Source organism: Polyodon spathula, chromosome 2 (genome assembly GCF_017654505.1).
Source record: "Polyodon spathula isolate WHYD16114869_AA chromosome 2, ASM1765450v1, whole genome shotgun sequence".
In the NCBI taxonomy this organism is placed as follows: Eukaryota; Metazoa; Chordata; class Actinopteri; order Acipenseriformes; family Polyodontidae; genus Polyodon; species Polyodon spathula.
The window spans coordinates 73,456,920-73,477,717 of NC_054535.1; the positions used below are offsets into that span (position 1 = coordinate 73,456,920).

Genomic DNA, 20,798 nt, shown 5'->3' on the forward strand with positions numbered 1-20,798 from the left:
CTGACATATTTCTGTTGTATACACTTTAAAGAAAAGCGAGTCTCGAGCTGCCACGTGAGATTATGGGTAGCTTGCTACTGTGTGAATTACAAGCATGACTAAAAGGTAAATACCCGCAGAATGTAAAATGTATCCCTTGGGATTTGACATTAAAGGGTGGGGAAAGTCCAAGGACTTGTTACGTTGGGAAAGTCTTATTTTCTGCTTGTGTAAACTGATACAGAAGAACAAAGCAAAACACCGTGAGCCACTATTGTAAATTATAACATAGTTTACAATAATCATGGGGAATATTTCACGTACTGATTAAAAAATGTTGCTTGAAATTATTTTATTTATTTATGTATTTAGTTATTAGTGTTTTCTAATACATTACATTTATTCTAGTGTCTTTTTGTCTCCATTGTACTTTGTCACAATATTTTTAATATTCACGAGCCAGTTTAAGCTTCATAAACTGCAACCTGTGGAGTGTATTTTGCTTACTGTATTTTGCTGGTCACAGTTCATAACATGCGCAATTGTATACATATGGTGTGTCCTAGAAGACCCATTGAGAATACATCAATGGCAGTAAATGTATACGAGACATAAAAACTGCACAATATATTTACATAGGCTGTGTTATAAAGTATGAGGACATCGGTTTAAAAACACAAATTATGTTGACTTGCACACACAGTGATGTATTTTACACGAAATAATCTATTAAATAGAGATCGTTACTCATGTTGTTAGAAATTATTTTGTTGACAAATTATCTACATATGGTAATTGTTTATTTATTAGTTTAAAATGTTTAATAAAATGTGATCAAGAATGGGTTATTGGAACATTGATAAAGGGAGATGGGCGAGTCTGTGTGGTGTATTTAAACAGTAATTTAGAATCAGTATACGTAGTGATAAATTTGGTATAACAATTGTGTAAAAGGTTCTTGGTAGTGTATTCAGTTTTTGTTGATGTCTATTTATTTGCACGCAAAGGTAATTTTGCTGTTTTAAATTTACTGTTTCAATTTAAAGGTTAAAATATAAGTAGACAGAAACCTCAGTGTGATGACATTAGTAAATAACACGAGCTATGGTGAATTACAAACTTAAACCATGTTCGTGTGTTTTGGATACAGCAGTGTAGTTTGTCCACCCGTTTGCCATTTTCCTCAACATTACTGTGATCTCAGGCTGTATACAAATGTGTCAGCCGGGGTCTTTAATCTACGCTCCGCGTATGTTCACTTCTCTTAGGTCAGTTTCCCTAAGGTGTGTGCAGCCCCAGGATCTGATCAACATTAGGGATCAGTTGCGCCTGATCCAGATCCTCGTAGTAAAACCCCATCTCAAGATCCGGCTCCAGTGGTCCCAGATTGGTTACCATTTTTCTTGCCACTAATTGATATACTGACTAGTGATTATACCAATAAATTACCGTGAAATAAAAGTTTTACTGCAATGTAAGGGGGACATTTCCACATCTTTGAAAAAGTGGGGGGACATGTCCACAGTGTCTTCCGTGTGAATTACTCCTATGAGTAGAAACATAAGTATCACATTATTAGTAAAACATATTTGAGAATCGGTGTTTAAATGATAAGATAATATTGTACAGTGGCTTCCCCCGGCGTCTCAATAAATGCAGTAGAAACGTGCTGACCTATCTTAATGTTGTGCTGCTTTCTTACATGTGGTGAGGATTTCAAGCCTGCAGGTGCAGATTTGCCACTTTCTCTTCCTCTTTAATTTATTAATATGGTTACGGAGAGCTAACCAAACTGCTACCTCGGGTGCAATTTCCAGAAAAGGAATGCTTTGAACCTGCCATGTTCCTCAGTCCTCAGAACAGATTACACCGGCCAGCCAAGAATCCCGTGCATTGCGCTGAGATGTAATCGGCCCATTTGAAATAAAGAAATACCAATCTCGTCCCCGCATATTATTATTCTTGATTCTGTTTGTTACCCAAACAGCCGCGAAGTAGGTCATAGACCTCTTCTTTTCATATTTTGAATTTGCACGGCTACTGCAGTTATGTTTTATGTGCAGGTTAGTCGCAGGGACAATTTCTTTTATGGCTCATACAAAATAAATAAAACAGGATTAGGCTATGTTTTAAAATGTATTTTATGTAAAACTGTGAAAAAAGTTAAAATATAGGTCCATAGCGATTTATAATATATAATAATAGACAGTGTTTTATTATTGGTAGTAGTACTGGTAGTCGTCGTTATTGCTTCAAAGTAGTTCTTTTTTTAAATGTGTTTACTTGGCGTCTGCCAAATAAATAAATAATAATAAGAAGATTTTATAAAAAATATTTTTAAATTACACAAGTGATTTCATAAATGTGACCGCAGTCATGTTCTGCAGTCTGTTTGATGAGGTTTTAATGTACTATTAGAGAAATCATGTTGCAATGTATATAGAGAAAAAACGCTATAGGAAAAAATATGTAAAAACGTATATTGATCTAAATTATTCCTAATATTTCTTCTGGAAAGTGTACTGTTATTAAAACTCATAATTAAGCTCCTAGATGTTTTAAGGTCTGTCAAGACGTATTGTGATATTTATTTTATTATATTGTTAATTTCATGTCTAATGTGATCGATTACTAAAATTATTCATTCAAGTACTAGTTTTAAAATCAATTTTGATTCTGGAAAAAAAAAAAAAAAAGCACAAGAATACATTTCTAATTCGGTGAAGGCCATTTGTCTAATTGTTCATAAAACAAACTCTGGCTATTGGGTAAATCTATATAGGCCTATCTTTTTTTTTTTTTTTTTTTGTATTTTCTAAGCTGCAAAGTAATTGAAACACACTAAACGTAATGTTATCAATAAACAAAAATAAATATATTTGGAAAATAATGTGTTGTATTTTTTGTCTGTGTACTTTGATTGCATCTGAATTATGTTTATTTAAAATATTACGATATAATATGTTGTACTTTTGCTTTTGACGAAGTAGAAAGAGTTCAGAAGGGTTCTGAGAAAGAGTTAAAAAAATAAACATAAACAACATCCATTGTGTATAGATTTTAAACACAACTGCAATGTCCTAATTTGACACTGTAGAGGCGTAGGCTAGACACTTTATTTAAGAGACTTCTTAATATCACTTATATTTTTCATTAACATCGGTTTAGTTGCCGGTTAAGGGATATACTTTACAAAAATGAATCCCGTTGAATTAGTTGCTTCGTGCTCTGTCCGTGATTATATGACTATCATTTACTTTACAACTTTATAAAATTTTATAAAATTAAAATATATATCTATATATATATATATATATATATATATATATATATATATATATATATATATATAGATATATATATACTTACCCATGATTGGTCTTATGCTTGAAATATGCATAGGTATTGTCTGCCTGCAACCGAACAGTTCCATCTCCTTACGCGTCCCCACATTTGTAAATTGCACTAAACAGTAATCCGATCTGTGTAATGTTGTAAGAGATCTGTGGGTTTATTGCGCCCCTGTTTGTGTTAATTAGCATTAGGGACATGATGGATTAGCAACACGTGCATTTCGCTGAGCGTTTAACCAGTCATAATAGTTTAGCACTCCATTAGTTACACATCAGGCATCCGAGGAGGGGGGAGGCTGTATATATAACGTCATAATGGCGCTCCAGCACCGTGATAATAAAGAAACGCGCTAGTACCCTCCATCTGCTAAATATTTAAATAAAGGAAACCCACCCTAACATCCCTCCACTGAACAGATAGCAGGCTGCTTCACGCGAGAGTAAGCACAGTTCACGGATTGGAACCAGCGTTAACAAATGCAACTTTTTTGGCCCCCATATGTTGTGTCAGAGAAGGACTTTTCCATCTGTGAAAATAACCCCCTCTTTCCACTGCACCTGTGTTTGAAAAAGAGAGGGAATTCATTTGATGGCTTTATAATCATATATAGTCTGTACCCTATGTATATGTCCATACTTAGAAATTACCATTCGCCAACTAAGGATGGGTGGGGGGGACGATTACACGTTTTATTCACACTGGTATTCCAAGTCGATTTTTAAATATTAACGGTGTACTTCATCTTTAAATATAAAGCTTTTTTTTTTTTTTGCACTTTTTACAAGCCATATGAATGTCCTGTAGGTGGCAGCAGTAACACAAGCTCCAGGTTGACATGTGGAAAAAAATTATTGCTGCAAGATTCAGTTAGTTTGTTTCCCTTGTAGTTGCTAATGTAATTACTGGGTTGGAATTTAGTTAAGTACAATAATTCTGTTGAAGAAGATCTGAAATAATTATTACAGTTTACCATCTTATGGCATTTTATGCCCCAAAAAATCCGACAAATTCACGATTTAGCCACCACTGGCATTATACACTGAAGCATTTGAAGTGTGTGCAAGGTGACAACTGCAGGGGTTTGAAGATTCATCAAGGGAGAATGAAATGCTTGAGGGAGAAGGGACAAGAGCCTCGCATTGATCAGTTCTTCTTACGAAGTCAGTCAAGTCAGTCGAATGAAATCCAGCGACAGGAAGCAAACCACAGTTCGCAGGATATCAGCACCCCTGTCATAGACGTGAGGAGGACACGTGGATGCAACTAGTGATGAACCTATTGATCCTTGCGAACCCGGTCAGACGAACCAGCGTAAGAGAGAAAAGAACCTCAACGGGCACAAGCTTGGAGTTAAATGGCCAAGAGCTTGTGAGAAAACTGCATGGGACACAGTAAACTCGGATCTCTGTTTTACTTTGGAAAGGTTAAATTGAATAGTTGAAAAGAAGCTGGATAAATTTGGGGACATCATCTACGCATATGGAAGCGAGAGGTTTGGAATTGAAGAAAGGAAGGAAAAAGTACAAACTAGTCCTGGAAAGTCTAGATGGCAGCAGGAGATTGAACGCTTGGTTAGAGAAAGAAGGCAGTTGAGGGCAATGGAGAAAAGCAGAACAAAGTCAGAAGGAGGGACTCAATCTGTTACAAAAGGTCATAAAAGATAAGCTTGCAACATTGCGCAGAGCTGAGCGCCTACGGAAACGCTACAAAAAGAAAGAGCGTGCGAGAACTAACTTTTATAAAGATCCATTCAAATTTGTAAAGAAGTTATTCACCAGTGAGAAAAATGGCACACTAAAATCATCTAAGTTTGAGCTGGAGAGATATTTGGAGGAAACACATACAGATTAAAAAAGGCAGGAGCCTATGTCGATTCCTTCAGACATCCCACCTATCAATCCACCCGAATACTTGTGCACCTAAGTGGAAAGAAGTAGAGCAAGCTGTGAAAAAAGCAAGGACATCAACATCTCCAGGGCCTAATGGAGTTCCATACAGAGCTTCTGGAGTTCTACAAATCCTGTGGAAATTGATGAAAGTGGCATGGGAAAAACAGGTTGTACCAAGAGCATGGCATCAAGCAAGTGGAGTCTTTAGCTTAGGAAGGAGCGCCATGTGACACTCCTGGATTTGGATAATGCATACGGTTCGGTGCCACATGAACTTCTTTGGGAGACATTTGATTTTTTCAGTGTACGGATGACAATAACAAATTTAGTGAAAGCCTACTTTGGAGATTTGCAATTTAGTTTTTCAACTTCAGAATTCAGCACTACCTGGCAATGCCTAGAAGTTGGAATAATGACAGGATATACGATTTCTCCACCTGCTTTGACCATGGCAATGGAAGTAATTATTAGGGCATCAAAATGGGTAGTGGGAGGAGAGCGCTTGGCTTCTGGAATGCGACTACCACCAATTCGAGCATACATGGATGACATGACAACCATGACTACAACAGTAGCCTGCACTAATCGGTTATTGGGCAAATTAACCAATAATATTGGTAAATCAAGGAGCATCTCTATAATTAAAGGTAAAGTAGTAGATAAAAGGTTCTACATTAACGGTGAGGCAATGCCAACAGTGTCCGAGAAGCCAGTGAAAAGTCTAGGGAGATGGTACGACGAGGATCTAAAGGACACAGTTCATGTGGGAGAAGTTAGACAACAAGCAGTGGAAGGGTTGAAGAGCACAGACATCAGCGCTTTACCAGGCAAACTGAAACTCTGGTGCTTTCAGTTTGGTCTACTGCCAAGACTGCTGTGGCCACTGACTGTGTATGAGATTTCTTTGACAACAGTTGAGAAGCTGGAAGCTTTAATCAGTTCATACGTCAGAAAATGGTTGGGAGTTCCATGCTGCCTTGGCAGAGTTGGACTTTATGGTAAAGGAATACTGCAGCTACCAATCTCTGCTGTAATCGAGGAGTTTAAGTGCGCCAAAGTCCGACTGGAAATGACACTAGTAGATTCACGCGTCAAATGCGTAAGGGAGGCAGCACCTGTGTTGAAAATTGGAAGATGCTAAGGCTGCCCTTCAAATCAGAGATATTATGGGGCAAGTTCAGCATGGAAAAGAAGGTCTTGGTCTCAGTTCAGCTCCTCCTACATGGCACAAGGCAACCCCAGCTCAACAGAGGAAACTGGTAGTCAATGAGGTGCAAAAGCAGGAGGAGAGGATCAGGTGTGTAAAGGCCATTTCCCAGGCCAAGCAGGGAGAATGGATAAGATGGGAGAGTGTGGAACATTGGCTAGCAAGACCTGTGGACAATGAAACAGAGCAGGATCAGTTTCCTCATCAGATCAACATATGATTTTCTCCTATCACCACATAACCTAAACCTCTGGGTGGGTGAGGATCCCTGATGCCCTTTGTGTTCATCACCTGCAACATTAAGGCACATTTTGACAGGATGTAAGGTGGGTCTTAGCCAAGGATGGTTTACTTGGCGCCATGACCAGGTGCTGCGATGTTTGGCCTTAGCATTGGAAGACAAACATAACCTGACCAATAAGTTGCCACCAGTTCCATCAAAGCATTTACACACAAAAGACAATATTCCTCTGTCCAGGAGAGAAGGTGTTAAAACCAAGCCTTGCCCAGGGCAACTGGAAGCTGCTAGAAACTGGAAGATGCTGGCAGATGTTGGTTAACGGCTTATTTTTCCACCTGAAATTGCCACTACTAACCTTCAACCAGCCATTGTCTTGTGGTCTGGATCAGCACGCCTTGTTCATCTGGTAGAGTTAACAGTGCCATGGGAGGATGCTGTAGATGAGGCGTATGAGAGGAAGAAACTTCAGTATGATCAACTAGCTGCTGAATCTGAAGCAGCAGAAAGGAGCAGCAATTGGCTGTGGTTGAGACGGAAAGATTCTGGATGGGGATCTCAAACACAACAAAAAGAATGCAACACTGATGTACAGGTAAGTAAGCTGGACTGAGCTGAGTGGGGGATGGAGGGGGGTGATGCTGGCATGCTGATGCGCTGGGGAGACGGCACTGGGTTGATCCCCGGAGCCAGCATCGCAGCCGTTGTGTGTGCTGATGCATGGGGGAGGCAAAATAAGCTGATCCCTGGAACCAGCATTACTACTTCAGCCATCAACACCAGACAGAAGGATATCTACACCATCAGATGGAAAGCAATGCAGATGGATGGAGATGCAGATGGATCACATTAGTTTACTGTAAAGCTGTGTCTTAGTTTGTGCTTATGTTGGCCAAATCCGAGTTCAAATCAGCATGAAGTTTAACATCTACTCTCATGTAATGGAAATAATATAATTATATATATATATATATATATATATATATATATATATATATATATATATATATATATATATATATATATATATATATATATACCAGTTTTAGGGGAAGAAATCCCCTTCTTTATATTTATATTAAATAAATTCTTTGAAACTTATGTTGTACATGTAGCATGTACGTCGTACCCCCCCCCCCCCCCCCTTCTCTATAATGCTATTAAAACACAACATCCAACTGGTGACAATTGAATCTCCTCACACTTAAAAATGAATATCTGTAACTTCAAAAGTGCAAAAACATGCAAGGATCACCGTTTTAGTTTTTGAACTACAGACTGCCACCTGGAGGATAGGTCTAGCATTAACAAAGGCAAAATGCTACACTTTTTCAAAGACTATTAATTAATATTGTTCTTTTTTAATGTTCTATTTAAAATGTGCATAATGTCTCTTAAAAATGGCCTTTTATTTGGTGGGATGCTTGAAAAACAACAGCAAATGGCTGCCTATTTGAGAAGCAACTTTTGTCCTGACACTGGAGCTGGCCCATGTATAATGAAGAGTGAAGGAATAACACATGTCATTTACCAAATGGTTGGTTAAGCAAAAAAAACTAAAAAAAACCCCATCTAAAAATATAGAAAGAACAAGGATAACCTCTGTTCACTTGTGTTTCTAATTTAGTTTTTTTTTTTTTAAGTTTACAAACGAGAGGAGGCCATTCGGCTCATCTTGCTCGTTTGGTTGTTAGTAGCTTATTGATCCTAGAATCTCATCAAGCAGCTTCTTGAAGGATCCCAGGGTGTCAGCTTCAACAACATTATGGGGGAGTTGATTCCAGACCCTCACAATTCTCTGTGTAAAAAAGTGCCTCCTATTTTCTGTTCTGAATGCCCCTTTGTCTAATCTCCATTTGTGACCCCTGGTCCTTGTTTCTTTATTCAGGTCGAAAAAGTCCCTTGGGTCGACATTGTCAATACCTTTTAGAATTTTGAATGCTTGAATTAGGTCGCCACGTAGTCTTCTTTGTTCAAGACTGAAGAGATTCAACTCTTTTAGCCTGTCTGCATATGACATGCCTTTTAAGTCTGGAATAATTCTGGTCACTCTTCTTTGCACTCTTTCTAGAGCAGCAATATCTTTTTTATAGCGAGGTGACCAGAACTGAACACAATATTCAAGATGAGGTCTTACTAGAGCATTGTACAGTTTTAACATTACTTCCCTTGATTTAAATTCAACACTTTTCATAATGTATCTGAGCATCTTGTTAGCCTTTTTCATAGCTTCCCCACATTGTCTAGATGAAGACATTTCTGAGTCAACAAAAACTTTTTTCATAGATTCCTTCTCCAATTTCAATATCTCTCATATGATATTTATAATGTACATTTTTATTTCCTGTGTGCAGTACCTTACACTTGTCTTTATTAAATGTAATTTGCCATGTGTCTGCCCAGTTTTGAATCTTGTCTAGATCATTTTGAATGACCATTGCTGCTGCAACAGTGTTTGCCACTCCTCCTATTTTTGTGTCGTCTGAACATACTTTACAGTCCTGTTCTCTCAAGAATGTAACCGTATTTCTTTGTTGGCATTGTATCTGCAGTACTTCTTTATTATTATTATTATTATTATTATTATTATTATTATTATTATTATTATTATTATTATTATGTTTAAACTCTCAACTGGAATGTCATATCACTGCTGCAAGATAATCAATTATTATTTGGCAGACGCCTTTATCCAAGGCAACTTACAGAGGCTAGGGTGATTGAACAATGCATCAGCTGCAGAGTCACTTACAACAACGTCTCACCCAAAAGACGAAGCACAAGGTGACTTGCTCAGGGTTATAATTGCTCAGATCATAGTGACAGTTTGTTATGTTCCTGCAAACTCTTGTAGGAAACTATTTGCTAAGACAGCTTACTGTGGCACCTGACCCTTTTGATGCATTTGTACAGATGTAATGAAGGCACAGTGTTGTTGTCTATTCCTTTATTGCCACACGGACACATGCTGAACAGTCAGGGTTTGTTTGAAATCCCCTGAGGAATAATCAAATTCTGTGTTAAGCAACACAACAGGTGGATTTGAAGAAAAAAAAAAAACAGTGCCAGTGTAGCACAGATCCTAGTGTAACAATATGACGGTCCAGTGTTTTTGTATTGCGCTGCATGACCCCCATCAGACATGCTTCAATGTTCTTTGTTATGAAAGTGAAGTTAAATTCACAAGTCATATCAGTATAACGAAACACGGCAGGTGTGGCCTAAGCTGAGGAGCTGAGAGGTTTGTTAAGATAATTGTGTTTTGGTATGGACAGTGACCGTGGGTCACCCAGCAGAGGACACCGCCCTTCAGGTTATCCTTGAGAAGCTGTGCGTGTCAGTCATTAACCCTTTGTGGATGTAAAATACGTATGTGCATTCACAGACAGGAGCAGCTGGAAGAAAAAGGTGATTTGGGGTATACAGCATGCTTATGAACTCAAAATACTCATTTGAATCTATGGTTTCATGAATGTAAATTGCACTGTATTGTTCAACCGCATCTCAGCATATACAATCCAACCTAAACCAATGATTATATGTTAAATTCATATTATACGGCTTTGAAAAATGCATTGCTTGAGCTTTCCCCAGCTTCTTCTATCATTACATTTTTTGTTGTTGTGAATTACTTAGGTCAAGGAGTATTGTACTAATTATTAAAATGTACATCGTATTCATCTGTTCAATAGAAACAGGAGCATCTGAGCTTAATAGGCATCTGTTAGTTTAGTTCATTTTGAGCAAAATTATGGTTCTTAAACAGTGATATATTTAACACACAGCCCTACATTCAAAGAGTTTGCAATCTTTGTGCTTTGCTGCAAACTAGGTTTAAGTAAACAGGGCATTCATATAAATTAATTCCTATGCTTCAAGTAAAATGGCAAACTCCTCAGAACCCACACTGCAATACAATGTGTAGTTCATGTTTTGTGTTTTTCTACATTAAACAATGTGTTTTTACATGGTATGGTATGTTTATTAAATGATATACTACATTAAAGTACAGTTTGGCCACTACTATATAATAACAGTATGTAGTTCTCTGGTAAATCTCAAAATATGGATTGCTGAACTATAGGAATAAGGTGCTCTATAAAAAGTATAGCTTGTTGTATTGATTAAACCAGCTTCATTTACTTATAGAATTGAAAATAACTACGGACGCAGCTAGTGCCAATTTAAAAAAAAAGGTATCTCCTACATAGGACTATTTAAAAAAAATCCGTACTAGGACGCTTCTGTAAATAACCCTGCTTTGAGTAAAATGCACTTGTTTTGCATTCACTGGTTTGTGTTACACTGCACCCTGGTGGCTCTCTGAAAAAGTGCTCATATGTCAGGGTCATATCAAGTGGCAAGTCTAAAGACATAGAAAAACAGATCTGAAATCAGCTGTCTCTGTGTGGCAGGATATATTATTCAAATGAGATAAATACTTGTGAGATACGAGAGGACCCATCCATTCATTTCAATACAGTATATGTTTATTGAGATTGAGATGGCTAACATCAATGAAGAGTTGTTTTACTTAACCCCATAGCATTAGAGCCAAAAACAATATGCAACTGGTACTACCACTAGGTGGGGATGTTGCTCACGTTTATAGTTGAAAAGGCCATGCACTTGTTCCACGTTCAGTTTATCAAACTAGTGCTGGTATTATTAATCATTAACAGGGTTTTGATGCATAACCTAAAAATGTTTCGAATAATTTGTGTATCGACGATGTCATTAGTGAACACGAGGATGCGGAACTCCTAGTGCATATTTCATGGGGGAGTGAAGAGGATTTATTTATTTTCAGATGGGATTTTAAGGAATTGTAATTCATTGTCGTGTTTTAATAGGATTTAAAAATGATTGCTGTCGCCTAATCTTCAGTAAATGACAAGTACGGTCTATAAGATGGGAATTTTCTTATTCACCTTTAATGGAACTACTGTATGATAAAGGTATATTTGCAGAAATCGCCTTGTCTATTGTTATATTGTTATTTTTTCCATGTGTTTGAATGCTGTGCACTGCCACTTGTAAAATGTTCTCATACCTTGCATGCTTCATTTTAAGGATTGCGCACGTATGGAAAAATGGATGTAAAGTGAATTACCCTGAGCAGTCTACATATGATTTGATACAGATGTAAAAAATAACAATGTGACTATAGACACGTGAATTAAAGTAATCTGCAGATATACGTTCGTTGTTCAATTAAAGGTGAAGCAACTCACAACGGTAAACTTAAAAAAGTCCCCAAGAGTGAATCATGAATGTGCCTTGATACGCCAGGGCAGATCAGATTTCGTTGCGTTTAATTAAATGACGCATAAACAGCGTGATGGTTACAAGGTGCTGGAAAGTTCATATTGAGTTTATTTTATATACAACTCAGCTATTGTTACTTTAAATACATGTATGAAAACTGGTTCAATGGACTGGGTTAATGACAGAATAGCAGAAATGGTTCAGAGATGCTTTACATGTTGGTCTCCCAGGGATCTCCCAGAAGTTATCCTGCAACGTGTGTGAAACAGCATTGGTCCTATTGGTGTTATTAAAAATCAACAATTTAACAGTAAAACAGCTCACACCACACTGTGAATATTATTTCAAGCATGTACTGTATTTTAGCTTCCAGTGCCATTTAAATCAGTTTTTTCCCCCTCCATTAAATTATCATCATGTTTGCAAACATTTTGAACGGTCGTGAGATCTGTAGTTGTAATATTTTAAAAAATATTTTCCAATTGCTTGCTTGAATGTTACTGTGCGTTCTGGGTGAGTAACATAGTCTACAGCCAGACCCGGTGCAGAGACGGCACTATGCAAACCTTTATACGAAGCTTCAGCAATCCACCTAAATCTAAAGGGTGGTTTAATTATGCAGCAAATCTTACCTTCAACATATTGTTAGTCTTCGTGGGTAATTTTTCAACAGGTATAAAAAAAAAAAAAAAAAAAAAAAAAAAACATTTAAAAAGAAATTTCATCTTTCCTGTTAATTGTGTTTTATGTTAATAGAGTCCCAGAAAGAGTTGCAGGAGACACGCTCATTTCTTGGTATTTTAAAAGGCTATTGTCATTGGACAGTGGTTGCTTTTAAACACTCTTCCAATGTTTTCCCACTGTGAGTCCAATACACTGTTCTCCCATCATTTCAGCTACAAAGAGGTCAGGGTCAAGTATGGGAATAGATTCAAACAGTTTCTCATATATATTTTTTTATCTATAATTTCCTCTCACTATAATAATTACTTTCGTGGTAAGAATGTTAAGGACTATTCTCCTCGTTTTATGTAGCCTTTGTTTATCGGTCTGCCCTTCTTTTTTAAATCCCCTAGTGTAGCTGATAGGGTACAAGTAAGGAAATAATGTCACTGCCCTGTCAATAAATTAGTAGCCTTCTATGGTCATCACAAGACACATTTAAACCATCTCTATTATTATTATTATTATTATTATTATTATTATTATTATTATTATTATTAACAAGCTGCATGTGGTGTTTCTGAGAGTAAATTACTCTAATTGTAAATGATTTTAGATATATGACCATTCCTTAATAAAGATTTACTCAAATTAATTTATGTTCAGTGATGAGGAGGTGATGCAGAAATACTTTTAAATTAATTAAAAGTTTTTATATGACTTAAGAGCTGATACACAATGCATTAACAGGACAAAGAGAAGAAAATGTTTGCCACTTCTAGCAATTGTATTTGTCATGGTAACATAACATCCAAACCATAGTATTTTCTATTTTATTATTGCGCACCACTACTACTAATAATAATAATTATAATTTTTAATATGACGGTGTGCTTCAGTTTTGAAAGATTTTCAGTAAAATACAGAACTATTGCAATAAATTAGTAGCCATTAGTTTTGCTATTAATTGTTAGTAAGAATGATCTTTTATAGAGCAGCTGAAGAGGAGAGGGGCTTGGTAATGGAAACTGTATATTTGTATCAAAGTCTTTAACCCTTTAACGTATTTATTAAAAATGATGCATAAAGAATATGATTCAATAACTAGCCTTTTTAAGGGCACAGCAATTTGTTATCTTTATAAACTAGAAAAACAAAGGTATACATATATTTTTTGTATCAATGTTTTCTGTTACTGTTGTTGAGTTATTCAGTGTTTATTTAAACAGACCATTACATTAATTATTAGTGTTTTGTTGTATTCTCTCTTCGCTGGATGAGCTTACTAAAATTACTAAAAAAAAAAAAAAAAAATCTGATGGCCGATTTATGTTTTGATATTAAATCTTTTAATACTCAAGCTATTATTTTGTTGTTTTTTTGTGAGCTTTGTTTGGATTTCCCAATAGTGAAACCACAGGTGTGGCCATAAGTGGCACTAAAATGAATATTATTAGAACTATGTATAACATAATCATTTATATCCTCTGGTTTGCATTATATGTATTTGTTTCATCTATGTCCCTCTCTTATGATCACTGCATTTGTCTGTTATTTGCTATCTTTAATAAAGTCACCAGCATATTTTACCTTTGGAGCATACTCTGAGCAAGCATGTGCAAGGTAGAATTTCTGCAGGAAGACCAGTACTATGTTTTCTTGAGCTTTGCAATGGGAAATAATGCACTGGCATTACAGAAACAGCACTTTGCTCAGAGGCTGCCCCAAAGGTAAAATAGTCTGGTGACTTTATTAAACTATACACCATAAAAAGTACACTTACAGATTTGTTGTCATATGGTTACCATTGAACGTTTGTGGCACATAAAAGGAAAGGGTTAAAAAAAAATGACACAGATCAATCTCAGTATAATGGTTTATTTTAACTACTCTTAACATGCTACATTACTTGATCATTTCTACTTCTGTGGACATATTCACAGTTTATTTCATGCAGCTTGGTATACATATAGATATCCATACACATAATTTATGTATTTGTCTTTCTATAGGTGTCCACAATTAGTGTCAAAGGCAATTATTTATTAACAAACACTTTGATTAAAGTGGAAGTAGTTACCTTAGGCCTCAACTCAGTCCTGACACAAGAAAAAGACCAGTATTTAAAAAAGATCTTCTTAAAAAAGGTCTTCCTTTTTAACTGAAAGGCGTATTTGGTAGCACATTCTGGCACTTCACACTTAGGTCGATCAATACATTTTAAGATGAGGAGTTTAAAATTCTAGAGTCTGAGGAGTCTGATCTTTCATCATAGTCATCCTCTGTATATATGGGTTGCTTAGGAACCACTGGGCAACCATCCTCCTGAATTGTAATCCTGTGATCCTCAGAGGGATGAGCTGGAAGGACTGGAGAACTTCTGAAGACACTGCTGGAAGCATTGGAGAATGGGGAAACATACTGGGCTCTCAGCTGGTATTGCTGCTGCAAGGTCATGGTATTCCACAAGGTCAAGTCATTGTGGACAAATGGGTTGGCTTGACTTCTTGTCAATGAATTCCTCAGCATGAGCGGGTACCGTGGAGCCTGGGGAAACGGGTGCTGCAGAGGCATTGCTAAAGGACTGGGCACCATGTTACTGGACTCAGTGGAAAACCTTAGAGAATCTGGAACCCTAAACGCAGATCCCACTGACCATTTGGATGACGACACTGGATAAGAACCCAATGTGTGGTCAAACAAACGTCTGTTAGAAGGCAAAACGAGAGAATCAGATCCTTCAGTGGAAGATCTCTCAGAGTTTAGCACAGACCTGCTGGAAAGGAGAACCTCTATGGCACCAACCAGATCACCCCCACAACCCTTAAGGATCAGCTCCAGAACAGCAGGCTTATGACTTGGGAATATTTTCTTTAGCACTTCAAGTGGAGGTCTGTTGGCCTTCAAATTGAAAGGGAGGGAGACTGATCCAGACAGACCTTCTATCACTAGAAGTTGCTCTCCATGGTGTTGAGGGCTCTCTGCTGTCGCTTCTGTACTGTTAGTGTTTATTTGTAAAGGATAACGACTGTCATCTGGGCCTGGAACCACGTCAGGGCTTTCAGGGGTGTAGCAAGGCTTTGGGTTGGAGACATCTGGTGAACTTCTTTGATCTTGCTCTTTGTCACTGTAGCTCTCTCCATTGTCTCCTCCAGACTGGTCACCTGAACACTCTTCATTAAGATCTATAAAAAGAAGGGATATATTGAGCTTTAATCATGAGCAACACCAGTAGCAGACAATAATAGTCTAATAATAATAATAATAATAATAATAATAATAGCTATACTGTACACTTTTACAACCCTTGATTGTATCCTTTGCACATAAGAAAGGACAGTATGGTCTTGGTATTGGTTTTGGTAAAACAAATCCAAATATTTTGGATTAAATTAAACCTTTTTAAAGAACCATTTTCAGTCTTTGACAGTGTTTATTTACATTTAATTGAATATGCTATATATGTGTGTGTGTGTGTGTGTGTGTGTGTGTGTGTGTGTGTGTGTGTGTGTGTGTGTGTGTGTGTGTGTATGTGTATATATATATATATATATATATATATATATATATATATATATAAAATACTGGATTAAGTAAAATATTGTTTATTCAGATTGGTTTTGTCTCCCCAAAAAATTGTTCATGGTATTACACTATTAAACACTATTTCAAAATAGTTAATCTACTTGAACTATATTCTTCAGCCCAGACTATCAATCGTAAAGAGTGCATTTCCAATAGCTTCTTCGTTTCTGTGGAAAAATGCAACATTCAAGCAATTGGTTATCAAACTGTTCCTGGGCCTTTGATTTATGAAGATTTACTTATTTTTCTAAAAAGCTGTTAACAGAAACTGCTGACTTGCTGGCACTGAAAAATTTCTAGTCAATGCATTCTGATCATATTTTGTAAACAGATAGCCTGTTGCTTGGTAGCATTTCACTTCAGTTTGACCGTTTCTCAAAAGTGACTGCTATTACATTCGATGTACTCTGTCTTCCTTTGATTACTGTAATCTTTTAAACTTGAATGTCCATCCATCACAGTGAAATCACTTTGATATAAAGTCAATATTAATTCCTGCAAGTGCAGGCAATTTGTAAAGTTTTGAGCTGCTTCCAAGATTTACCAGTGTTTGAGACCAAATAAAAGGAGACGGTAAGAATATCTGTTTTTGAAAGTATGATACTGCACTTTAGGTAAATACAAATTGGAAACATACAACTCTATTCATAAATTGGGATCCTTACATTGGGCATACTTAAGCATCAAGTTTACCGTGATATTTTTGCATGATATATTTGCATTTTTACCATGCTTTTGCCGTAGTTGTAACATGAATTTACCATAGTTTACCCTAGTTTGCCAGGTTTATTAATATGCTTTACCAAACCTCGCTGTTGTTTTCAAAGCTCACTTGTGCTTTACCATGCTTTCTTACACTTCTGCTTTCACTATGGTAAATGTTAATTAGTGAAGTCCCTTAACCTCCGACCACAGATTTCATTAACTTCAATTTTAGAATCTCCTTTCATAATCTGCAGTAATATAAGTGACTGCCCAGAATCAGCACATTTGAATGTATTATTTTAAATGAATTAAACCTAATAATTATTAGGTTTCATCTCATGGAGATATGTAGCAAAATAAAAATGAAATAATATGTCTGACTGTATATTATACATGCATGATTGCATGCATGGAGAGTTTTTTTAATTGCACATCTGCAAAATAAACTTTTTTTTTTTTTTTTTAGTGCTGCTCATAAACAGTATGGAACATATCTAGATTTTATTCACAGACCCTTTAGATTGTTTCGCTTTTATATGTTATCTTTAGAAACTTTAAAGTCAGTAACCTAGAGTAATTTTGGGCCCTACTGGAACTTGCTTTATACACGCTATTTACGTTCTGGAAGAAGGGATTGCGCACCCTCTGAAAGCCTTCCATCTAGCGCCTAAATAGCGCGTAAACCAAGAGAGAATAGGGCCCTTAGTAAACAAAATCACATGCACCAATTTAATTATGATAGATCACTGAGACGTCACCTGTATCCTGACTAAAAAATTATATATATATATATATATATATATATATATATATATATATATATATATATATATATATATATATATATGTTTTTTTTTTATTTGATTTCATTTAGAAACAGTGACAATCATTGTCAGAGGCAGTCTCATTTATTGTATTTACTGTAAAGTTAAACGAAAAACGTTGATGCGGGTTTGCTGATGCTAAAAAGGCACAGTGTTTACACGAATCCTAAAATAATTGTATTTCAAGGTGCAGAAATGTGGTACAGTTAGCTTTTTTTTTCTTAAATGTTTAATACCCTTATAAAGTAAATGACAAAACTCCTTACTTTTACTAGCAAAGAACAATCGGGTAAGGGTGTCTGCTAAGAAATAAATAATAATACATAACATGTATTTTAGTGTTGAAAAGATTGCTATTTAGCCAGCTGAACGATGGAAGATATCATTTTAAAACGTGATTTATTTTACTGATTAATAAACCCAATATGATTATCAAATGTTATATATATATAGCACTGCAAAAATACAAGTATGTATATATTATTCAAGGTAAAAGATAAAAATGCAAGAATCACATTAGTTTATTTAGCGTTATCTTTCAAATAAAGACAACAAGTGTCTGTGACTGTAATGACATGGGCTAGATATTTTAAGTTGTGTCTTCAAAAACACAGGTACTTTTGTACTAAATACATTGACAATGTATATTACAGATGTAAGAGTATAGAAGCATATACAATTATTACAATATGTAACACAATTTTTGTTCCTGGGTAGTAAGTGTTATTTCCTAATTGCTTATGCCTCAAAAGTATAGAAAATGGCTGTTATTCCCCCAAAACTTTGCTTTTGTGACCAGGACAGTGATATTTCAAAATACCGCTATTTCCAATGGGAAAAAGGGCAAATGTGTGTCTTTTCAGAAAAAAACAACATATGAATCCAAATTAACATGTATTTATACTAGAGTAATACAAACATGACTACAAAAGATTTAGAAGTCAGTAGTTTTTCGAGATTTACGATTATACTGTAAATACCTTAGTATAAATACATGTTAATTTGGATTCATATGTTGTTACACGGTGTTATCAGACCTGCTAATTGATCAGCTCCACTTTTGATCTAAAATCTAAGATCTGTTTTCGTTAATCTCAATGGTTAAAAAATTAAAGTTTGAATAATCATGAAAAAAAAAAAAAAGCTCAAATACTTTCTCGATTTACGCATCAACAAAGGAAATATTATTTTACACAGAGCCGCCTTTGTTCTACATTCATTTTAAGGAATTATAAAAAACAAAAAATAAACAAAAAAACAAAGTATGCAACAGATTTAACATATATTTGATTTTTGATTTTAAAAATATACTTTCAATGCACAAAAAACTATATGTGTGTTTAAAGTCTGTTGAAATCGGAGTTTAACTGTTTAACATCTGGTTTAGGGTGGATCCTAAAGACCACCTCCCCTGCCACAAATAAAAGGGATTTGAGTATTAGAATAAATTCTACACAAATAAATAAATAAATAAAATAAAAACCACCACAATTTCAAATTCCCTACGCGAAACATTCACTGGCTTCTAACATAGCTAATTTTAAAAATATATTTGCATTTTACCAATATGGCATGTTCTGATCGGTTTTATTTTTTTTATATTTGGTCTATACACCTTAGCCTGATATTTAGTTTGACACAAAGTTATATTACATTTATCAATGCTATCAGTCTTAAATGTCAGGACCGACATAGTGCAACAATAATAGACAATTGTTTGCAAAGCACAATGTGCGTATCGGATGCTTTCATCTTACCCGGTTTTGTTGGCTGAATGCTGCCTTGCTGATCTGAAGCCCATCTCCCGACACCTTCCACGGGTCTCGGCGGCTCTTGTTTGCTGTCTCCCGAGGCAGTCGTGACGAGTCCCGGTAAAGTTCTCAAGGATTCTGGAATCAGACTTTCTAAACTCTCGTTTGCCTGCTGCCTTCTTAGGGCAACCTGAGCTGCCATCACTCGCTGCCGCTCAATGATTAGGATGCACTTTTCACAGGTACAGTCCTTAAAGCGACAGTAACGTTTATGTCCCTTGAGCCAGGAAAGGACCCCGTGGTTTCTGCACCGGGCGCACTTCGGAGTCCTTTGAAGAGGCGCTCTTGGCTGGGAGACGGGGCCCCCCATGTAGAGGTAGGGAGATCCGTAGCCATTCATTGTGTAGGCTAATGTCTTTTTGCCTAATGATGATCTAATGAAAGCACAAGTGAATCAGCTGAGGAGTGGAGCCGATTGTAGGAGGCGGTCGAAGATCAGCGTCCCAGACTGTGTAAGATCATGAAAGGGATGTGAGGTGTTGACTCAGAGATTAGGATCCACCTTTCCCTGGCAATAAATATAAGCATCAGGGAGATCGGCGTGCATTAATGTAGGCAATTAACCAAATATTATCTCTCACATCACTGACAATGACTTTGCTGACTAACCCATCATGCTGTTAAACCTTAGTCTTCCAATTTATAAGAAAGTCATACTCACATAGCATAGTCCATTAACTTGAAATGCCCATCGTTTTGTATCGCATTAGACATTGCCAGCTATAAAATAACTATTCAGTAGCATTTTCATTTTTTACTTTCAATATCCGATCCTTCTTGAGGTTGTGTTTCTGCTGGTTAACACCGGCATCTCATTTTGCGTAATTTAACTTTCTAAGTTTGAGCTGCTGGTGCTGTCCAATTAATCAGTTAGACCTGCACAAGTATTTTAATTTCATGATAATGAACTGTCAGGTCTGGTCATGTCTTTGTTTAATGTAGTCTATTTCAACAGTTTACAGCAAAAACTATATATATATATATATATATATATATATATATATATATATATATATATATATATATATATATTATATATATATATATATATCAACTCAAAAAGGTCATATCATGAAATGACACGATTCAATTCTGCCAAGTCTGTACTGTAATATGCTGCGGACCTCGTCTGTAGAAATTCAACAACAAAACAAACATGCAGTTTATAGTTGAGTTAAATGCCAAGCTCGGTCTACTTTCCCGGGAGTCTCGACAGAAGTGCCTTTCCCGGTGATCCAGAGGTTTAGACAGAGCATGCGTGCTTGATGGAAAGTA

The 20,798-nt window shown here is 36.2% G+C and overlaps 1 protein-coding gene across 1 annotated transcript; it reads right to left on the reverse strand.

The window, feature by feature from the left end:
• Nucleotides 1-14,517: 14,517 nt before the first annotated feature.
• Nucleotides 14,518-20,025, reverse strand: LOC121300270 (doublesex and mab-3 related transcription factor 3-like). The gene is made up of 2 exons (XM_041228775.1): nt 19,470-20,025; nt 14,518-15,783 (listed from the first exon to the last, which is right to left on the reverse strand). Exons 1-2 carry the CDS (start codon nt 19,861-19,863, stop codon nt 14,819-14,821), a joined length of 1,359 nt encoding a protein of 452 aa, XP_041084709.1. The 5' UTR covers nt 19,864-20,025; the 3' UTR covers nt 14,518-14,818.
• Between the last annotated feature and the right edge of the window lie 773 nt (nt 20,026-20,798).

Bases quoted from the DNA above. Each gene is read 5' to 3' on its own strand.
- LOC121300270 (XM_041228775.1), bottom strand. From the start codon at position 19,863: ATGAATGGCTACGGATCTCCCTACCTCTACATGGGGGGCCCCGTCTCC. The intron at 15,784-19,469 runs GTAAGATGAAAG...TTCTTTTTATAG, and splicing joins CATTCAGCCAACAAAACCGG to ATCTTAATGAAGAGTGTTCA.